The 23,458-nt window shown below is 48.2% G+C and overlaps 1 protein-coding gene across 1 annotated transcript in view; it reads left to right on the top strand.

The window, feature by feature from the left end:
- KIN (Kin17 DNA and RNA binding protein) overlaps nucleotides 1–23,458 on the top strand; it is a 375,593-nt gene that overhangs the window by 244,983 nt on the left and 107,152 nt on the right. The window contains exon 8 of the mRNA XM_069629676.1: nucleotides 7,046–7,172. Within this exon, the coding sequence (XP_069485777.1) occupies nucleotides 7,046–7,172 (127 nt within the window). The remainder of the gene's footprint in view (nucleotides 1–7,045; nucleotides 7,173–23,458) is intronic.

The raw sequence follows: 23,458 nt of genomic DNA, 5'->3' as shown, positions 1-23,458 counted from the left end.
AGGGCAGGTTTACCAGAGTCTGGAACGTCATCCATTTGTTTTTTTTAAGTGAAGTAGGGAAGTTTCAGCTCTGTGCCTTGTGCGAAACCCAGACTGACGAAGACCAAGGAGGTTGTTGGCCTCAATGAATTGTTGCACTTGGAGGTAGGCAGCTTTGTCCAGAATTTTCAGCAGGAAGGGGACAGTAGTTATAGGCCTATAGTTGCTGGGGGATGTGGGGTCGAGTGCGGGTTTCTTCAAGAGGAGGCAAACCCATGCTTCTTTGAGGCAAACTGGGACCAGTCCGGTCGTGAAGGAAGCATTAACGAATGCTGTAAGGACGGGAGCGAGTGTTGGCACATTCTTTATGACGGCTGTGCAGATGTCCCCTTTGCAGTTAGAGGGTTTGATGGATTTCATGATGGTGATTTCATCATGCTCCTGGATTGTTTTGAAGGAGAACAGGGAGGTTGGTCCGCTGGTTTGGGGCAGTTCAGGAAGTGAAGAGCGTGTCAAGGATTGTTGGGTGGTCTGAATTTTGGTGTGTGGGGTGTCTAATTTGTTGAGCATGGCTGTTTGAATCCCATCGCACCAGGCCTCATCTTTGGTGATAGCTTGGGGTGGGATGGTGAGTGTCTCCAATTCCCGGAAGATAGAGAAGATCCCTTTAGTGTCTGTTTTGGCTTTGGCAATTCTTCTATTAAATGAGGTTGCTTTCTTGTAGTCTTTAGAGAATTTCGGAATTCTAGTTTGGCTGAGTCCGAATGGCTAGATTGCCAGAGGAATAGTGCAGTGCGTTTCTTGGAGCGGAGTTCTAGCAGGTCAGCGGTGAACCAAGTGTTGAGTGTCTAGTGGGTATGGCTTTACGAAATGTGAGAGGGGCAATGGTGTCCACAGCTAATTTGATTGCGGTGTTGTAGGATTGGGCAAGTACTTCTGGGTCATTAGAGAAGGGGGGCCTGAAGGCTGGCACTAGTAGGTGAGGAAAGAGCCTGTCGGCAGTGAGCATCCGTGCACTTCTGATGGTGGCAGGCGGCAGGGGTTTCGCAGGCTGATACACTTTTTTAGGGGTAACGATGTCGAATAGGATGACGTGGTGGTCGTTCCATGGGGTGGGGAAACTGGCTTTAATGGTGAGTGGGCAGTAGTGGTGGGCTAGCCAGTCTAAGGTGCGGCCTTGAGAGTGGGTAGGGGCAGAGATAGTGTTTCTGAACCCTAGCGTCTCCAGTGCACTGTTGAGAGATTTGGCAGAAGAGTCTTTGGGGTCGTTAAGGCCCAGGTAGAGGTCACCTAAGAGGATGGCTTTAGTAGATTTCTTTAGGTTGTCTGACAGGTGTCGTGTCAATGCTGCGTGAAAGTCGGCCATGGGGCCTGGGGGGCGGTAGACGAGGTGAAGGGAGATGGTGCAGTTGAGGGAGCGGTTGAGTTTAAGGAGAAGATAGTCGCTATTGTTCTCGATGGTCTTATCAATTTTTCTGATGTGTAAGGTGTCTTTGGCTATGAGGGCAACACCCCTTCCTTTCGAGTAGGGTCGGTCCTGTCTGAAAATGGTGTACCCTGGGGGGAGTGAACGGGAGATGGCAGGGCTTCATAGAGCCAGGTTTCCGTGATCATGAGGAGGTCCAGGTTGGGTGTGGTGATATGGTCATGTATGTCAAGGGCATGGGCATGGATGGAGCACGCATTGGTGAGGACACATCTGAGTGGGGCGTTCTGGGATTGGCTGGTGAGAACCATACTTGCAGTTAAGGGCGGAGGAATGTTATAGGGCACAACATTGGACATGTCTACAGCATTGGGTACTGCAGCAGAGCTGGTAGGTCTAAGCAGATGCATTTCGGCAGGCACAACATTGGGCATGTCTACAACATCTGCTAATGCAACGGAGCTAGTAGGACTATGCAGATGCATATCGGCGGGCTCAACATTGGGCATGTCTACAGCATTTGGTACTGCAGGGGAGCTGGTTCGTCTAAGCACATGCATATTAGCGGGCACAGCAATGGGAGTGTCTACAACATTTGGTAATGCAGCGTTGCTAGTAGGTCTAAGCAGATGCCTATTAGTCAGCACAATGGGCAAATCTACCTTTTTTGGGAACAAATATGCATTGGTAGGTGCAAGCTGATGCAGGTCATTTGGAGCAGTAGTAGGCAGGCAATCAATTGTGCTGTCCAGTATGGGAGCAGGCACATACATATAATTTGGCATTACGTAGTGTATATCTGCAACTTAAGGGGAGACCGCATAGGTGAGCAGAGTTGTAACATTTAGCATAATGTTGGGCATTGATACAGAGTTAGGCAGTGTAAGCAAATTGGCAGCTGAGGGAGCGGGCACGTTATAGGGAGCTGCAGTGTGCGTGGAGCTAGGGTCCATCTCAGGCTCGTTAGTGAGACGTGATTGGGGCTGGCAGAGGGCCTTCTTGGAGGACACCTGAGTCTGCAGGGTTGGTGAGTGGGAGTGGCACCCAGAACCAAAAGGTTTGGGTTGTGTGGCTAAAGGCCGGGAGTTTGATGGGTGGGTAGGTTCTTCACTGTTTATTACTGTTTTTAGTCCCAAGAACTTATTTTGACCCAACAGCTAGTCTGTGTGATTTTATAAAAAAGTGCATGTTTTTCAGTATACCAGTTTTGTGTATTCTTTGAGGGTAACTATTGGGAATGGCCACCAGCCTTCCTACCTCCCTTAAGTTTATCCCGATTGCTTTGCCAGAGATACCATTATAGAGTGGTCTGGTCTTCCTGTTATCCAGTGAAAATAACAGAAATGTAGTCCGTGACAATGGCGTGGTAAAAATACCTCTGCAGTAAAATAAAGCTGCCAAGCTAAAAGTAGTAAGAAAATGCGGCTGAAAAGTAGCCACAAATGTAGTGCTGTTAAGGTAATAGTTAGGGTTAAGGAGGGTTTAGTGGGCTTTTGATTGCCTGGTTTAGTATTAGGATATAGGTTGGGGTAAGGAAAGGGTTTATAGTAAAGAAGTTGTGGTTTGGTAAGTCACTGGGGTAAATTGAGTGTCAGGGTTAGTGTTAGGGTAGGGGTTATTGTAAGGCTGGGGCTAATCTAATAATGGTTTGGGTAATTGCTAAAGGGATAGTTAAGTTGGTGATGTTGACATAGGTTAGCGGTTAGGGTAAACCTAGTGGTAAGGATAAAGTAAGCATTAGGGTAGTGGTAGAGTTGAAGTAATGGTGAAGCTAAGATTAGTATTAGAGCAAGGTTTTGGATTAAGGCATGGGCTGTTTACTTTGTGGTGAGCTGGTGATGGGTTGGCGATAGGGTCACTGTTCATTTTCTATTTAGTCACGTGCAAATAAAATGCTTTAGCATGCTGAAGGGTGAGTGTTCTGTAAGAGTTCAGGGTAGAATAAGGGTTGTAATTAGAGTTAGGGGAAGGTTTAGGAATGCAGTTAGGGTGACTGTGGAGGTTTTGTTAGAGGTTTGGGTCATATTTATGGTTACATCCTTGTATGTTTGCTTATTTAAAAATAGCACTTTAGGCGACCTAATTACTGGCAACACTTTGCATTGCTTGTATTGAATGACTACATTTTTTAAAACAACTTTTTGCTGACTGCCTTTTCACATGACTGTATTTTCCTGGGGACGTTTTCACATAGAACTGTCTTTCATTTGGTAAGTGTCCTGTTTTACCATTAGGCTAGATGGTTTATCATCGTTCATCATAGGGCTGTTGAAAAGTATCCTAACAAACGCGTCTACTGATTGTGCATCCCACAGAGACTCTAGGCCCTGTAAGTTTGGTTACCCCAGAGCAAGTGCCCCAAAGGATTGTTTCTCAGAACCAGATATGACCTGTTTGCGAATGGTGCATGGGATTCAAACTTGACTCCACACTTGAAAGAAACTCCTTGTAGATGCCTGTGAAAGTTGAATATTGCAGTTTCCCAATGATTGGGTGGTTCCCCCAGATGTTTAAATGACTAAACTCTGTGACTGGAAGCAGTCTTTACCCTTTCTTCCTCGGTCTTCATGAAACCAGAATGTATACATCCTTATCTTGCCAACCTAGCGACTTTATGAACCGGTTTTTGATGTATACATCCTTCTTTACCACCTTAATTGCCTTCTTCAAGATGTATAAAACATTTTCTTAATTGTGTGGTCATTCCTTAGCCAAAGTAATACTGTTGCCCTGAATTCTTTCCTACTAATTCCCGTCTAATAGTTGACCTTGATTGCACAATTACAGCTACTGCAAGGTGAACCAAGTGATGCACAATGTCAGCTTAGATTTGGGATGGGTAACCACATACCCTAAGCCATAAGGCTTTGATATTCCTCCTAACAGTAGACACAGCCAGGGACCAGAGCATGTACTGTTCACTCTCCATTCCAGACAACAACTTCGTGAACTAATCCTACACGATCTGGGTCAGTATTTTAGCAATGATGGTAAGCTTGGTGGGCTGTACTTGGTGGTCCAAGAAGTTAAGGCTTTTTGTTTGCCTGAAAAAACTGTGTGCGACATGTGTGCAATCTGCGTTTTTACACAATAGAAATACAGTTGGCATGGCCTGAGCCATCATCCATTTCCATGGTAATTGTGATAACTGTGCCAAGGAGGAGGGGCTGTCGGAGCCAAGGGCATGGTAGCAGGAGCCTTTCAAACGTTAGTGGAGGCAGAGGTTGTGGCAGATAATATCCAGCAGTAGGAGGTGGACGACTGGCATGATCAGCTGTCATGCTCCAAACTGAGCAATCCAGTTAGCTGATGGGCACGCCCAAGTCGCTACCAGAACTCTGCTAATAGAGGTCCTTTCATGGTACTTGCAAAGCTCCTCTGGGAGCAACTGTTTCCTGTGACTTTACAGTTTAACATTTACAATAAAAGAATGAGGAGAGTGTTAGCACAAAATGGAAATGGTTTGTGATCTGTAATGTAGTATGAGGTATCTGAGGGTGTCCTCGCTTCTTTCCACAAAATATCCTCCCCCTAGGTGGTCAGGAAAAGGCAGTCACTTTCGGATCCTGACTATGGGGGTGGATATGCAAGGGAGGATCACCTGGGTGGAGGAGACTTGGGGAGTGGGTAGGAGGCACCCTTGGGCTAGACGCAGCATTCCCATTTCCCTTTCATAAGGAATTAAATGTCCCCCCAGGCTTTTATGGGATATTACCAATCCCTTCCCTATAGTGTTAGAAAACCATCTCCTGATGTATACCACTATGGTGTTGAAATAAGGAATAGATCCTATAGAGACATACATCGATCATTTATTAATACAGACTTATACAAACACCAGTATGGTGCTGAGATGAGGAATATATCTCAGAGGAACTCTCATTCATCCTTTATTAACTCCTATATACACAAACACCTCTCTGGTACTGGGACAAGGAAGAGGGATGCTGAGTACCAAGACTGTTATGAAATGTGAATGGCCTGCGCCTGAAGCCAATGGGGTGGTATAAATGGCCCGCTGAGGTGAGGCTAATGGAGGAAGTAAGGAGGTTGAGATCGCCTGTGGACTACGTGCAGACGGAGAAACCGGAGGTGAATACAGGGACCCACATGTCCGAGGCGCGGAGGTGCTGCAGAGTCTTTGCAGCGGAAGCAGACTGTGGCGGGTGTTGTCGGAAGGTATCTGGTGGCAGGGTTAGGCTGCCAACCTCCTGGAGTCAAGAGGACTCCCTCTTTCGGTAGCCCGAGGTGTCGGAGACCCACAAAAAGGGGCTTGCCGAGCCAGGAACAGCAGCAGCCATGAAGAACCGACTGGAGCAGAGAAGGGCATACGAAGACAGCGTACCCTCTGAGTCAAGTGAGGCTGAGTGACTCAGAGATGCTGTGGTGTGAGCCGCGTGGTGCATGACGAATGAGTGAGCGACAGCAGAGGCAATGTGATTCCCTGTTCAGAAAAGGAAAGCACAGATGTTTGATGCGGTTTGTGAATACTGAAATGTAGTACAATTGGGAAGGGCCTAGAGAGCAGAAAACTTGAAACTGAATGAGAAGCCTGTGAGCAGGGTGCAAATTCCAATCAGGAGACTGAACTGTTTTGTATGTGAATTAACTGCAATTTTGAATACCGAACCAAAGGAAAGTACTAATGACATTCCACATGAGTGGAAATGGTTCCCAGATACAAAGGAACTGTGAATCATGGAAACTAAAGAAAGCAAGCATCGGTAATGAATATAAAGCACTGTGAATTGTATACATTGAGGAAAAGCAAGCATAGGCAAGTGCCAGAAGAAAAGGAGGAACTGAACAAGTTGAAAGTTGAAACTGTGGCAACACTACGAGAAAGTGACAATCCAACAAGCGAATGGTGGCTAAACAAGTGTTGAAAAGAACTGCAAGAATTTAAGTTCAATACCACTTTTTGAGCTGAAGCAGTGGTTGTGGAAATGAATCCAATCAGGTGTGTCGGTTGTGTGACCTGTAATGGGTTGACCGTGTGCTCCGATAACTCTGCCTAGACCGAATACACCCCACTAAAGAGAAGCCACTTGACAAATTTATAGGTTTATGGTTCAATATCCAGAGATGCTTGTGCATTGTGAACTTAGAGTTGAACTTTATGATGTTGATGAAAGAGCCAACGGCCTGAAAGCTGGGAAGAATCCAGAGGAATTGTGTTGTTGTGAAACCAGTGAGAGACTTGAAAGCTTGGGGAAGGGAGTCCCTTGTGATTAAGTGTGTCCTGAGCTATGAACTTTTATTTAAACACATTTTCATTTGTTGCTGACATCCCTACGCAAGTATAGGTTTTGGACACAGACATACATTCAATTTGCACTTCCTGACACAGACTATCATTAGTTTTAGTTAGGTAAACCAAACCCACCTTCGCATAGGGCAAGCTAGGCCTTATTCTGACCTTTTTGTGATTTTAAATAAGTTTGAAACCCAAACTTTACTCAGTTGTCTGTGCCTACTTCCTGATGCCTTCACAGTAGTGGACTGTCAAATTATTTTAATTAATTATTTTAATTTGTGTAAATAGATATGCAGAGTTTTTTGTATCAGCCTTAAAATGCAGCTTTTTGTGTATGTATCTGTTAATCGCTTTATGCCAACGATTTAAATATGTTCCAACAGTACACTTGGACCCAGTGCACTTAAGGCAATTGGGGGAGCAGGATCTGTGAAACGAAAAGAGCCCTCTAAGAACTCTGCACAAGCAAAGGAGAAAAAGAAGAAATGTGCCCTTGATGAGATCATGGAGGTATTGTTGCTTGCTCTAAAGTTGAAATGGGTTGACTTAATTAGTAGAGGTCGTGAAAGGAATTTGTTGTTCTGAGCCTCCTGTTATCATACTGGTGATCTTCCCTTGAGGTAATTGCTATAATATTAATTTGTTTTGGGCCAGTAGATGTTGAATTCCTAAGGAAAGGGCGAGGCTTGTGTTCCAGGAAGAAATGCATTTAGCTGCGCTTTGTAGTTGGATGCCTGTCCGAAAGTGAAGTTCATTTTTTGTACTTTAGCAAAGTCCTAATGGGTAAGTAGGCATGGGTAAGTAGGCAACCCACCCGAGTCTATAAAGCATCCCCACATCTACAGACCACTGGGTTGGGAGATGATATACTGTCCATTCAAATGTTATTGCTTTGGCAATGATTTAAAGTACTTAAGCATTTGAAAGGTTTTGAGTTTCTAGTTAAAGCCTGGATTTGTAGACCCACACTGAGAAAGGGGCAACCTTCCAAGGAGGGTATTCCGAGGACAGTTAAGCTGACCACTAGTAAGAACAAAATGAAGGCTCTATCCTTCACTCTGTCTCATGTTGTTTTACCGACAATGTTTTTTCGAACATTTTCAACTAAATATATAGAGGGTAAGGAGTTAAAAGCGGTGTGGATGGGTCTGGGGGAGGATCAATAGTTTAGGGAATGGGGGTGTTGCATAGGGAACCCCAAAAATAATTAAAAAATGATGAATGAAATTACTTCAAAAAAACAGCTCTCGGCAAAGGGACATAGAACCCCTTCACTCGGCTCCGGAGTCCAAACTTGTTGCTTGGTTGCTTTTGTAAGAGAGGAAGTTGGCGTTTTATGCAGGTATGATTCTACAGAGCAACGTACATCCCGGAAATGTCAGCCCTTCCCATTGAGGGGGATCTTTTAATTGTCGGCTCTGTACATTTTTCCTTTTGAGGGTGTTGGGGAACGGACCCCTTCTATGGTGAAGAAAATGTGCAATCTATCCCAAAAGTCGTTTAGCCTACAGAGATTAGATTTTCTCACAAATCCTAGGCTTGGGAGTAACCATAGAAATTGCAAGGGCTTTTATAAACTGTTCATCTGATTAAAATAGGAGGAGGATCCTGTGACCAATTCTTCTCCCTGTTCTTAGTCTGAAGAATTGCTGGTAGAAGCAGGGTAGAAAATTCCCTTTGCCTGTGATTCAAAATCCCCTAAACATTTTGTTCATTTTTAGGATGACCTGCCTATTTTGCCTCAGTGAGCGCCATCCCTGTCTCACTAGAACACGACTGTTGTGCATAGTTCCATTCTTGGTGTTCGCTTGTCCCCTTTTAGGTGACAACATGCAGGGTAATTCATGGAATAAAAGTGCGCCGAAAACGGGCGCATGCACATGTTTTTGCGCGCATGTGCCTGTTTCTGTATTCATGGAACACATTGTGTGTGGCTTACCTGAGACCTGCTTTGAATCCGCGCGGGTCCAACACGTCACTGCGACACCACGAACACCTTGAGCTATACGGCCAGCGAAGGCACACACTGTCCAGCGCACACACCTAAACAGGGGGCGAAACACGTGAAATGGGGAACACGTTAAAACGTGGGCGTTACGGGGAAGCACCGCAGTAAAATCCTTGCAACGCCCACACGCACGCTAACAACGCGTATTCATGGAGTCGAACAGGGCTCACCGGCGTGCGGCAAAAGACGCGCAAACCCAGAAACACGTACGCCACGCAAAAGCGGGCGGAAGCGCCCCCGCGCACCAAAGCCAATGCATAAAAGTGAGCGCAAACAACAAACGCATGTATACAGCTACGACGAATGTACCATTCCCGCAGAAGTGATCGTGGGACACTGCAGGAGAAGGAGGAGGATAGCCAGGCGCCGCATTTTTTTACCCAGGACCTGCCTTTTTGGGATGCTTGATGACCAGGTCTTTGGCAGGTATAGGTTTGAACCTCATATCCTAGACCTGGTCACTCAGTGGGAGGATGACCTCACATCACCCACCCTGTGCTCCCAAGCACTGAGCCCCCTGGAAAAGGTGCTCAATGTACTGCATTTTTTTGGCCATTGGGTCATTTCAGCGGACAACTGCCATAGTTGGTGGCGTCTCACAGCCCACGCAGTCACGCTGCCTACACAAGGTGTTGGCAATCATGACTGAACGCCCCTCAGTCCGCAGGCACATATACATGCCCAGAATACCCGCAGAAAGGCAGGCCATGGTCCAGGACTTTTACAGGGTGGCACACTTCCCCAAAGTGCTTGGTCGCGTTGATTGCACCCATGTGGCCCTACGTCCACCTAGGCCCAGTGAGCACATCTATCGCAATCGCAAGCACTGGCATTCTGTCAACGTGCAGGTTGTATGCGATGCCAAGAGAATCATTACCTCTGTCCTATGCCAACTATCCAGGGTCCGACCTATGATAGTTTCATATTCAGAATGTCACCCCTAAACCGGGACCTGGAAGCTGGGAGGCATGGCAACACATGGCTCATTGGTGAGTACAAATGCCTGTGCACATGCATGCATGTCACACACAGACAAATAGACAAACCCAACCAATGACAACCCTTATCACCTCCCCAGGGGACATTGCCTACCCTCTGAACACCTTCATGATGATGCCAATACGGAACCCCCCCCCCCCCGCCCCAGGTAAGATACAACGCAGCCCATATTGCAACCAGGGCCATAGTGGAGCGCACATTCAGAGTGCTAAAGTCACGCTTCCACTCCCTTGACCGCTCTGTTGGACAGCTACTATATGCTCCACCAGTAGTGTGCAGGATCATTGTGGCAGCATGTGTCCAGCACAATGTTGCAACACGGCGGGCGCACCGGTGGACATGGTGGTGCTCCCACATACCCAACCACATGCATGCCCGCTGCGCATGGGAGGGGAAAGGGCACGTGGCAAGGCTGCCCGTACCCAGCTTGTGGCACAATTTTTCACCTAAAATCCCACCCCTGCGGAGTGCACACAGGCCTGGCACATTCCAGGTGATAATCTATAATGACAAAGGGACAATCAACTGTCACTACCTTACCATCCTGAGAATGTGTCCTTGCAAGTGCTACATTGTATGCATCCCTAGCTACTTAAACCAACACAATCCCTTGTGACCAAAAGGCACACATTCAAGGTGCAGTATGCCACTAACCCCATGCAAAACAGCACATCCAAATACTGCTATGTCACCTAAATCCTCCCAAAACCCATGCTACCCACAACACATGACACAACTGTCACAAAGTGCACTTTGACAAATGGAAATATGTCCAAAACAATTCCCTCTGACACATCAAAATGAAACCGTACGCAGGAACATCCATTTACCAGCATAGCATATCACAAACACAGGACCCAACAGTGACAATGTCGGACAGTGACCAATCACAATAGCACAAGTGGTTCAATGTGACAAAGTCACCACATGGATCCCTTCCATCTTGAGTGGGTCTCTGCTAGCTAAAGGGGGCACGGTAACACATACAGCATGAAGGGTATAAATGATGGAGGCAGCAAGGTAATACATGAAGGTTTAACATCATAAAATACACATTTACCAATATCCAAAGCAAAATGCATTCTAAACATGCACAGGCCAAACAATTATTAATCCCCACAAGGGCTGTTTACACAGGTTGGACTTCAAAATGGCCACAGAAATGATGGAAGCCCAATGCCTCTGTGTAAGTTACTGTCACATGCTGCCCTCCTTGCAAGCCCATGGAAAGAGGAAGCAGGAGTGGCATATGTGTCTGGACCCCAAGCCACAAACACAAAAACGAGACAAGCCTATATGGGCCCAGCCGGAACACACAGTGGATGCCTACGGGTGCCACACAAAGCAACACACTGTTACATGAATGCACAATGGACGAAAAAAGACAAAAAAAACAAATGGCCACGGTGGACCGGGGGGAGGGTGGGAACAAACTTGAGGGAGGAGGTGCTTAGTGCACCTCAACACCCACATGCATGGACGTTGAGAAAATAAATACCTCCGTGGGTTCATGGCCTGCACGGCTAGCCTATAGTGGGAGAGCTCTCGCCACTGTCGGCACCCTCTGGTGTAACATCAGAAGGTGAGCATGGCAAGGGTGGCTGACCTTGCTTAGCCCTGGAATGCTCCTCAATGGCAGCAAGCATGCATGCCTGAAAAGTCTGATTCTGCATGATTACGGTACGGAGGTCCCCATGCAGCACCTCACGTGTTGCATGGAGTTCTGCCTGCAAGGCCTCACGGATCCCCTTCCGGGTTGCATGGAGTTCAGCAGAGATGTTGTGTGTCAGCTGCTCCATCTGCTGTTCTGCCTGTCTACTGCTGGCCACCTCCAGTGCAGCCATAGTAGTTCTGAGGCAGATGTTCTCTTCCCTCAGGGCATCCCTGTGGGCTTTTGCAGCCATGGTTGTGCGCAGAGCATCCAGGTCAGCCGATCGGTACCTGATGGCGGCCAACGTGTGCAGCCTGTGCGAGCGGCATGTGGACCGCACTGCCTGCTGCTGGAGCTCCATCTGCCTTTCAGGGGGGAGAATGGAATTGGCCACCCTTTCCATGCCCTGAGCCATCATCTCACATGATGCCCCCTGTTGCTGTGCAATGGCATACATAGAATTCTCCCACACAGTATTCCAGGGTGGCACACGGCCACCGCATTGCTGGACACCACACGTCGGGCCTAAGGATACCTGGCCCTTACTGCGCTGGTGCTGCCTGTGGCTGCAGGACTGCATTCCTCCCTTGCTGAGCTGCCCCAGGAACAGGAGCAAACAGTGTGGAGCATGACCCTGCATCCGTAACCACCACAGACGGACACACCAACACTTACTGGCTCCCTGAGGGGCGTACCCCCCCTGCAGGTGTCGGACAGAGCAGCATCCACAGCAGAATCACTTGCCTGCGACAGCAATGAGGGTTCAATGTCCGATTCGCACCAGAGGCATAGGCATCCTCAGAGGTGTACTCAGAGACACCCCTGGCCAGGATGGTCTGGAGCACAAATGGATTTTCATGGGTCACCACACCGCAGCCTCCACCGGTGCCTGGTTGGGGCTCTGAATCCATCACCCCCTCCACCATCTCCTCCTCCACGTCCTCCTCCACTGCATCAAGTGCCTCATCACCTGCAGAAAATCAAGACATGAACACACATGTTAACAGCATAGGCCACACACATAGGTATCACAATGTTGATAGCCAACACATGAACCAGCCATGTCACACAACACAAACTCAGGCACGCAGTGTCAATGAGGTGGAAGGGGAGCCAGAAAGAAGGCATGGATGCGCGTGAAATGGCATAATAATACATGTGTTACACTCACCTGGTCTCTGCTGGGACGTTGGGGCACGGTTGCAGCCCTCCCTGGAAGTGGATTCCCTTTGTCAGGCTTCTTCCCCTGGTCGTGTGCTATGGACTGCGCTGGTTGTTGGCACTGCCCCAGCGAGGATATATGAGAGTGTATGAATGCTGCAATATGATTGCTGTTTCTCTCGAACCCTTCTTCCCAGTATGTGGTGAGCATGGCCGACCCATGTAGTCTCACCTGTTTATTGATGATGGTGAGCTCTCTGTCCTGCTTTTCACTGCAGGGGTGTGTTTGATGGACCGACTTCCTTCAGTGGTCCATGTGTGTGGCAGCCCAGATCGGCTGTGGCTGAACCACTCTTAAGGTAAGTGTCTTTTGGCTTTTAGGTATTGTAGTAGTGATTCTTGATTATTGTCCGTATCCTTTTGATAATGTCTTTCTTCCGCTTTCTCCCAATAGGTGATATGCGGCCCAGCGATAGTTGCGGTGCATGATGCAGGGGCCAATGAGAAGAGAATGGAGTTCTCAATGCTCCGACGGAAGGTGAGTGTTGATCTAAGTTCTAGCGCAAAGATTTGTTAAAGCGTGACCTTAAACATAATGTCTTTTGCGAATTCTAATCTGTATTTATCTCTTTCTCTTGCAGGTTCTGTCTTCCGATGGATTGCTCGTGGTGGAATAATGTCGGCTTGAACGCTGCGTTCCAGAGGTCTCCAAGCAGATGAAGAATGCCTGGGTCTACCATGATGCTGGCCGTAAACTGAAAACAGGTAAGGATGCGCTCAGGCTGCGGTAGCTGGAAGCAGGCAAGGATGCGCTCAGGCTGCGGTAGCTGGAAGTAGGTAAGGATGCGCTTAGGCTGCGGTAGCTGGAAACAGGTAAGGATGCACTCAGGCTGCGGTAGTTGGAAGTAGGTAAGGATGCGCTCAGGCTGCAGTAGCTGGAAACAGGTAAGGATGCACTCAGGCGGCGGTGAGTGTTACGCTGCTATAAGCAGATTAACACGAAGCGCTTGCCTGTGGGCGGGGCAGGCTTAAATAGCCTGGCTCTGGCCACGCCCCTTAATTCTGACTCATGGCCCTACCCTGCCACTCCTAAAGTATGCTGCACATGCAGCCCAGCTCCTTCTCAAAGTTATGCCCGAACTGGATGCACGTGGAGGCCCCTGCAGGGGAGACAAGCACCTTGCACAAAAATAGCGCTTTGTGTTAATCTGCTTATAGCAGCTTATTCATGAGCCTGGCGCCAGTACCAGGTCCAACTGGACCCTTTATGTTGTGGGGACTGTGGTTCCTGGCCAGTGGCCATGACAACATGTACTGCATGGTGCATAGCACCTGCATCACACACAAGCTTGTGACTGGCATAGTCCGTCCACAAACATGACGGATGCCAACATATAGATGGCACGTAGCATAGCCATGCCCGAACTGTCAACCAGACCCAGATGGAAGGTCAATACTACTGTCCATGAGCCATGTACAATGCATGTCATTTGACATTTCATTGAAATCACAATGATAAAACACACGTGTCACAGGCTGCAACGACGCTGTTGTGTTGAAATACAGTGAAGGAAGGCACATGGATTCATCAATAGCAGGTCACCTTGATATCATGCAAGTGAATAGGCATGTGTAAGGGGAGAACAGGGTTCAGAAGTGTGTGGGTGCAGTGCAGTACATGTGTCTGGCCTCAACTATCATTGAGAACACAGATGCAGTAAAGTGAACGCCGTGGACTGATGGCAGTATAATGGCAAGTGCAGTCATCCTGTGTGAAGTGTTGGCAGTGGGTCGTAGGGGCACAGTAAACCCCACCCCCAAGTGTGCGGGATGGCCTGGAGGCAGTGGATGTGTCAAAATGGTTGCTCCGAGTACTGTTGTAGCAGACAATGTGGGCAGGTGTCAATTGCATTCTCTCAGTCAACTGGGACTACAGCAGGTTGAGGACAGAGAGCACAACACATGAGGAAGCATCAGAAGTGGCCCCATCCCTAGAAAAGCTACAACAGCAGTTGCATAGAGGCTGCACCAGAGGGAGGCTTGCGCCCGACACAGACAAAAACCCCAAACTAACGGCCATGAGGAGCAACTGACCATGAGTGAGCAGGAAAGGGACGATCAGATACCATGAGAAGGAAGCAAATACTGGAGATGGAGTTGAATGAATTTCTTGACCAGGACCCATCAGGGCTTGCTTGAAATGCACAGGGTCCAGGAATGAACACTCATAGGTACTGTGAGCCTGTGCCATCAGCACAGTCCGAGTGAGATACCCTGCACCAAGGCCAAACCACACAGTCCAGGTCTGGCAGAATTGCAGAGTGAAGGGTCTTTGTCCACAGAAAATCGGGTACAGGCCGTTGCAGTAGTCCACCATAGGAATCAGCAGTCCAATGGGGACAGTGAGCTGCTGAGGAATGGAGAGGTAAGGAAGAATGCCTCTGAGGGAGGATCAAGAAGCAGGGTGACCTCAGAGAGACGTGAGTCATGTGACGATAGAAGGCGCGTGTTGAGTAGAAGATCATCACAGGCTATCCACGACCATAGGTTGGAGCAAGAATAGGGCCAGGAGAGGCAGCACAGAGATTGTCATGGAAGGAGGGAGCAGGTGTGATGATGAGGATTGCATCTGTGTGCAGCACATGGTTCGTATGCAGTCTGCTGCATGACTACGAGCACCTATCAGTCTAACATCACATGGGTCACACATGGCAGTCATGACTACATAGCCTGAACTGGCCGTCAATCACAACACATCACCCAAGCAACATAGACATGGCCTGGACACACACTCGTCAACACTCACCGGACATTGACCCATAATCTGGCAGGTCTCCCACCAGCTCCACTGCGATGAAATCGGCAGCAATCTCCTCATGTGGAGTGAGGTCTTTGTCCTCTGATGGTGTCCCACTTCCAGTCACCAGAGTAGGGGTGAACTTAGCAGCCAGCTTGCTTTTTGCTCGGCGTTGAGGTCATTCCAACACTTCTGGCAATCGTCTGCTGTGCACTTCTCATATCCCAAGGCGCCAATATGGTCTGCGATGCACTGCCAGTGGGCCCTATGCTGAGCAGGTGTATGTTTGCTCCCTGACGTCACCAGCATGTCGCGGCTGTGTTCCAACACGTAACCCACAAGCGCGGCAAGTTCCTCATCACATAAACTCTGCTTACTTGATGTGTTGGAGGCCTGAGCTGTGTCTGGGGTCTAGCCTGTTCTGCTGGAGCATGCTTCTTCCTCTTGGGAGGTGGTGCGGATCCTGAGTGGCTTGTGCCGCTCTGGTCAGTAGGGACTGAAGCGCAGGTGGACTGGCCAATGGAAGCAGGCAATGACACGACGACCGAAGGTCAGCCTGCTGATATCGGCAGCTGGGTGCTGTTGCCAGGACCCTGCGCCGCACCTGCCTCGGTTTCAAGGGCCGTGACCAAAACAGTCCTGGCTGGGAGACTAGGAGCCGGGGTGGTGTCAGCTGCCCCTGCAACTTCCACACCCTGGCTGCTCTGGGCAGCAGATGACACGGCTGCCCCAGATCCACGTGACCTGGTGACAGCAACTTGCACCACACGTGCCTTGGCCTTCCCGACACAGAAATCGGACTGCGAGTCATCCTGTGCCTGTTCCTGGACCAATCCAGTCCGGGCTGGCTGACCCTGAGCCGGGATGTGTCAGCTGCAGCTGCCCCTACATCTTCCACACCCTGCCTGTTTGTGACAGCAGACGGCACTGCTTGTCTGGTCTGACGGGCGCTGGGGATGGCAGCAGCAGCTGCATCGCCCTGACCCAATTTCGGGGGCGGCATAGCTGTCCCTGCATTGGCCTGGACACCCTGCCCTTGTGGACCACCTTGGCCACGTCACCCACCTTGGCCACGTCTCCCACTGCGGCCACCTCTGGGAGGTCGCCCAGCTTTGCCTCCCTTACCACTTGTTGCCCTTCGTCATGGCACTGATGTCCTAGCGCAATGGGAGGTGCAGACAACAATTGTCCGGGCTCAATTGGGGTGAAGGGGCAGGGTACGTGATGGAAAACATACTGCAGGCTGTATGTAACCCCTAGGGAAAAATAACAGGTCACGAAACGCTCAGGCACGTGTATGCAACCCCTCGGTAGCCCACGTGCGGGGAATTAACATCCCGCAGTACGCTGTGGCACCCAGAAACACAGAAAATGCATACGCTACTATGACATCGAAAATGGGGTACGCAACACACAGGGGCAACCACAGTGGGAAAATGCGTGTGCGACTCACCGTCTGCCTGGAAAAATGAAGAAAAACACAAATGGTGTGTCCCCCACCTCAGCTGCAAAGACAGCCTGGGATGAAAGTTCACAAAAAGTTGTGTGAAAGGTACACTGCCACCAGCCTAAACAGATAGATAGACCTGTCACAGTAACCAAAAGCTTGGTTGCTCAGTCTCTGTTTGGCCGCAAGGACTTCTGGAGTCCTGAAAAATAACAGGGCATGGCAGTTATGGGGTGATAAAAAGTGGTACTTGGATGAATAGCCATGCGCAAGTCCCACTGGGGCAGGACTTGCTCTGGCAAACACCCCAGTAGGCCTCCTGCCCCAGGTTCAGAAGGGTCCCCATCCCCTCTGGACAAGGAAAGACCTCTGACCCTGACATTCCATCACTAGTGTATTGGTTTTATGGTGTTGAAGTGTGTCTGAAAAGTGTATGCTTGACTTAACTGAGTTTGAGGTTTCACTGTGGTCTTTGGTTGCAATAAGCATTTCTGTATTTACACTTACATTTGGCAAAGGTGAACTTTCTTGATTGTAAGTATCTTGGAACAAAATCTGCATTAGAACTGCTGTTTTGGGTGTGCAATATTTACTTTTCATACAATACACAAGTAAAAACTCCAAGCAGTAGGTGACTAGCTAGACATAAGGCACTCGTCCTTGGCATGAACACTAGTTCTATTTATGCACACAGCACATTGTTTCTAATGGATTGTGTCCTGCCATGTATTCGTCATTTTAGATAATCTGCCAGCTTGCTGCTGCTTTCTTTTGAAAAAAATTTCGCCAGAGGGCGCTGTGCTCGAGGCCGCGTAGCTTTAGTCCCTCGAGGGCCGCCGCCGATTGTCGACGTCATCCGTCGTATAAAGGGCTCGAGCTGCTCCCGTTGGTCTCAGTTCCGTTTTTCGGAGCTTCTGCTTCGTGTTTTGAAACGGCGCGTGAGTTCTTTCATTGAAAATGTCTTCATCTTCAACTCTTACCACACCCAAGACGGGTTTTAAAAAGTGTCTAAAGTGGGGAAGGAAGATGTCCATTACGGATCCTCAACGCAATTTCCTTTGGTGCCTCAGCCCTGACCATCGGGTCGACGAGTGCGGTTCGTGTCAGGCGATGTCGAATAAGGCTCTTAAGGAACGCCAAGGTAAGCTAGCGGTGGGAGAGGAGTCTTTTAAGTCTGCAAAAAGACACAAAGACTCGGGAGAGTCGAGTTGAAAATCTCTTCATCTAATAAATCATAGAAGCGACGTCACAAATCTTCTTCCTCTTCTTCCTCCTCGCCTGACAGAAGGTTCATTTTATCTCCTTCTAAGCATGATACCCCAAAAAAATGGGAGGCCTTTAGGGCTTCAATGCTAAAAAAAATTTGAGAAGGCAGCCCCAACCCCTATAAAGTCGCGTGGAGAGCATGCCCTGGTCCACTCCAAGAGTGACAGAGGGAAATCCAAAACTGTACACGCATAATCCGACAAAAAATCAAGGGTGTCCGCGGAGGATGATTCTCCAACGCCTCATGAAACAAGAGAAAAACCTTTGGTGCCCAAATCGAGGTTAAAAGAGGACAAAATGGCGTCCTCGTCGAAGTCCGGCATTGACTCGACAGGTCCTTTGACTACGTCAAAGCCAAAGATGGCGTTGATACCTTCGACCACAGTGTCGAAGCCTCTTTCCACGACATCGAAGCCTTCCTTGATAACATCGAGGATTCCTTCGAGCATATCGAAGCCAGCGTCTATTCCATCGATGCCTTCGATGCCTTTGTCAGGGAAATCTTTAATACCGATACCCAAAACGACATTTATGTCTAAAACTAGGCCAATGCCACCACCTTTACCAGAAAAAATCTTCAATCCTCAGCCCAGGCAGGAATTTTTTTAATCTGTCTTCTATTTTTGAAGAACAATCATCTGATGAAGAAATTACATCAGCTGGTGTTAGATTTGGGACAAGAGAAGTTCCTGAAGGATTAATAGACGCAAGTACCAAAATGGCCGACCTTTATGACTGCCTACAATCAGACAGTGGCCTAGATACCTCGCCTGAGGTAGAATTTGAAAAACAAGACCCTACTGACCATGCAGAATCTGGGTATAGTAACCTCATGGGAAGAGTCATCGACTTCATGGGGTCGAAGAGTGTCCCCCAGTTACGACCAGGATGACATGACAGATATTATTGATGAAGGACCTCAGAAGGATCCGATCGATCATTTCCACAAAGCTCTAAAAAAGAGAGCATTGGAAAATTGGGAAATCCCAGATTCTTTACCAGCTGTAAATAAAGAATGTGTGGGAAAGTACAGACCTTCACCTTCAGATCCAGAGTATCTGTCTAAGCATCCTTCACCTGAGAGCTTGGTGATTCAAGCTGCAAATAAGCAATCAGCTTATCCCTCCATGCCCCCTGACCGGGACGATAAAAAGATTGATGCTTGGGCGAGGAAAGTGTTCACTTCGGGCAGTATGGCCCTTAAATCTACTAATGTGACTTGTACATTAGCTAGATTTACTTTCACCCTGTGGGACTGCTTGAATGCAGTGGCTGAACACATCCCGAAGGGTGAGGAACGGGATGGTTTCCTGGCGATAGTAAGAGATGGAAAGGAGGCTATGGAGGAGTGCCTCAAGTCAGGACTGGACACTGCTGATAGTGTGAGCACGTCCATGGCGGCTAGCACGGTTTTACGCAGATTTGCTTGGCTGAGAAAATCTGGTTTTGCATCTGATGTACAGTCCAAGTTACTCAATATGCCCTTTGACGGCTTGCGGCTGTTTGGCAGCAAGGCAGACGAGAGCTTGGAGAAGCTGCAGACCTCAAAAGCGGCAGCAAAATCACTCAGTGCCGCTATAAAACAGCCTCAACAACACTCTTACGCAGGCTCATCTTCCTGGAAGAGTCGCCCTTTTTGCTTCTATTCCTCCTTTGGAAAAGGGAGGGGGCAGGCCAGTCAGAGAGGCCAACCGAGAAAACCCTTCGTGGTGGAAAAGGGAGAGGTGCTAGATCAGCCACAGCAGCGGCTATTGCCTCCTCAGCCACTGCTGCAGCCGCTGCAAAGCCTCTTTGAGGTCTTAACCCATTAAACCCTGGTGGGAGGCAGAATCACTCGGTATCTGGACGAGTGGTGGGGCATTACGTCAGATGCCTGGGCACTAGAGATAGTGACCCATGGTTACTGCCTTCCTTTTTATCAAAGACCTCAAGATCATCCACCGGGAGCCAATTCTGTAAAAATTCCAGACCCGCTCCTTGAGCAGGAGATTTTAACCCTGCTAGAGAAAGGTACAATAAAACATGTACCTGTAGTGGAGAGGAACCAGGGTTGGTACTCCCCTTATTTTCTCATCCCCAAAAAAGACGGAGGGTTGAGACCCATCTTGGACTTAAGAAACTTGAACAAGTTCCTTAGGAAGGACAAGTTCAAGATGGGGACCCTTTCTCAAATCCTTCAGGCTCTTCAGCTTCAGGACTGGCTGGTTTCATTGAACCTTCAGGATGCATACTTTAATGTGCCAATCCATCTCAAGCACAGAAAGTACCTGAGGTTTGCAATTGGCAGATCTCACTATCAGTTTCGAGTTCTGCCATTTGGGCTGACCTCCTTCCCAAGGGTTTTCACCAAGCTGATGGCTGTAGTGGCAGCGAGTGTCAGGAGAGGAGGGATTCATGTCTACCCTTACCTGGATGATTGGCTAATCAGGGCGAGTTCACCAGAACGATCCCAGGAACACTTGACCATAACCTGCCACTTCTTACACAGGCTGGGCTTCTCCCTCAATTACAAGAAGTCACAAATGATTCCAAGCCAAAGACTCCAATTAATCGGAGCAGTCCTGGATACTACCTCAGGGAGAGCTCACCACATTCTGCAGATGGTAACGAAGTTTCAAAATGCCCAACATCTACCGGCTTTCGACTTTCTAAGGTTTTAGGCCTCATGGCATCCTGCATTTTTCTGGTTCCAGAGGCTCGACGGAGGATGAGATACCTTCAATGGGCCCTCAGGACTCAATGGTCCCAGTGTTCGGGGGAGATGTCAAATCTTCTGCAAGTCTCGGCCAAAGTACCTCAAGATCTTCTATGGTGGGCTTGCAAGAAAAATATCCTCAAGGGGGAACAGTTTTGGCAACCATGGCCGGAGATACCAGTAGTGACGGATGCCTCACACACAGGGTGGGAAGCCCACACCAACGATCTGACAATCGGCGTCGTTGGTCTCCATCAGAGTCCAAACTACACATCAACCTTTTGGAGCTGAGGGCAATCAGACCAGCGCTGAAGGCCTTCCTGCCCTCTGTACAGGGAAAGAATGTCCTAATAATGATGGACAACACAGTGGCCATGTATTACCTCAACAAAAGAGGAGGCGTAGGATCACTCCCACTGTGCAGAGAAGCAATACAGCTCTGGTTCTGGGCAATGCAAGAAGGAATCTCTATCGGCAATTCATCTAGCCGGAGAGAAAAACACGGCGGCAGATGCTCTGAGCAGGCAGAGCAACTAGCTCAGGAAGTCCTTCAAGAGATCTTCACCCTTGGGGGAACCCCTCAAGTGGATCTGTTCGCGACCAGTACCAACCGAAAGTGCGAACTGCACTGCTCAAGGGAATTTCCCCTGAGAGGAGCTCTAGGGGACGTGTTCATGTTGGACTGGATTTTTCTTTCCACTCCTATACGTGTTCCCTCCAGTCCCCATGATTCCTCAAGTAATCAGGAGGTTGAGAAAGTTAAGGAAAACCATGATCCTAATTGCCCCGAATTGGGCCAGGAGAACGTGGTACCCGGACCTTCTGGACATGTCCATCTGCCCTCCAATACGTCTTCCACAAAGAGAGGATCTCCTCTCGCAAAGGGAAGGTCAAGTTCTCCATCCAGAGGTCAAAGCTCTCAGCCTTCAAGCTTGGCTTCTGAGAGGCTGAGATATAAGGATTGGGACCTTCCAGACGACGTTATGGAAATTCTGCTTTCGGCCAGAAGGCCAGCAACAAAATCCTTGTACCGGTGTTGAAATTCAGTAACTAGTGCAGGGATAAGAATGTGGATCCTTTTCAATGTAGCACTCCCATGGTGCTTTCCTTTCTTTTACATTTTGCCAACTCGGGGCTCCACGTTGGTACTATTGAAGGATATTTAGCAGCGCTATCTATCTTTAAGCGCTCCTCAGAAGAAGTTTCATATTTTAAGATGCCTTTAGTTGTCCAATTTCTTAAAGGGTTAACAAATGTGTTCCCTCCTACACCTTTTCAGGTTCCCATTTGGGACTTAAATTTAGTTTTAAAATTTCTTATGTGTCCCTTTTGAGCCTTTACATTCTTGCCCTTTAAGGCTCCTAACTTTTAAAACTGTTTTACTAGTGGCTTTAACTGCAGCCCGCAGGGTGAGTGAGTTGCAGGCGCTCCCTTGTAAGCCTCCTCACACTATTTTCCACAAGGATAAAGCTATTTTGAAGGTCAAACTCTTTTTCTTACCTAAAATAATTTCAGATTTCCATCTGTCACAAAAGATTACTTTGCCTTCCTTTTGCCTTCCTCCGTACGCTAGTAAAGAGGAGGAAAGGTTCCACAGGCTAGAGCCTAAAATGGCTCTCAGCTTCTATATCTCTAGACTTTAGACAAACTGATCAGTTATTTGTCGGTTACACTGGACACAATTTGGGCCTTGGTGTGTCCAAACAAACCTTATCAAGATGGATAATACTAGCAATATCTGAATGTTACAGGTTGGCTGGGAAAGAGCCTCCAGATGGATTAAGGTCTCATTCAACCAGGGGCATAGCAACTTCCACAGCTCTTCAGATGCGTGTGCCTGTACAGGACATTTGTGCAGCTGCCAGCTGGTCATCCATGCACACTTTTGTAAAACTATATTGTTTAGACTCCACGTCTTACCAAGGAGGCCTTTTTGCAAAGGCTGTCCTTCATTCAGTACATATTTAAAAATTCTGGTACTCCTTCCTCCAAATTACTACTGCTGTGGGAGTCTAAGATGAGGAATACGTGGGAGGACACAATCCATTCGAAGAACAATTTACTTACCAACTGTAACGTTCTTTCGACTGGATGTTCCTCCCACATATTCCTCATCGACCCTCCCAACCTACCCCTCCGTACAGTTTTTACGCTTTTTGCACTTGTACTTCCTTAAGAGCCTGACATCCTTCGATGCTTGATACAACTGATGCGACCCTTAACACCAAAAAAACAGAACTGAGACCAACTGGCACGGCTCGAGCCCTTTATACGACGGACGACGTCGACACTCGACGGCGGCCCTCGAGGGACTAAAGCTACGTGGCCTCAAGCACAGCGCCCTCTGGCGAAACAAAATTCTGAAGAAAGAAGCAGCAAGCTGGCAGATTATCTATCTAAGATGAGGAATACATGGGAGGAACATCCAGTCAAAAGATCGTTACAGTTGGTAAGTAACTTGTTCTTCTTGCTCACTAGTGGTGAGTGAAAATGTTGTGGCCTCCATGCTCAATCTTTACTGTAATGCAGGGTTCTGTTTTGCTCTCTTGGTACTGCTGCAGGAATCGGCCAATCCCATGTTGGTCAAGTACTGTAGAACACTACGTTCTGGAGTTTATTTTTATTCTATTTTATTGTTTAAATAGCGAACTTAGCTTGAGTGTAAGCGGAGCGATGTACAAAGTGTGGGTAGCCAGTGTATGATCTGCATCTTTAATTGTAACACAGAACTGTGAGTTATGGTCTCTGCATCGTTCTGTACATCTATTGGGA

The sequence above is a fragment of the Ambystoma mexicanum genome, chromosome 12, assembly GCF_040938575.1.
Source record: "Ambystoma mexicanum isolate Mex_15411 chromosome 12, UKY_AmexF1_1, whole genome shotgun sequence".
Classification (NCBI taxonomy): Eukaryota; Metazoa; Chordata; class Amphibia; order Caudata; family Ambystomatidae; genus Ambystoma; species Ambystoma mexicanum.
Note: the sequence above shows the minus strand (reverse complement) of the source record. Positions and strands in the feature narration are given on the sequence as shown.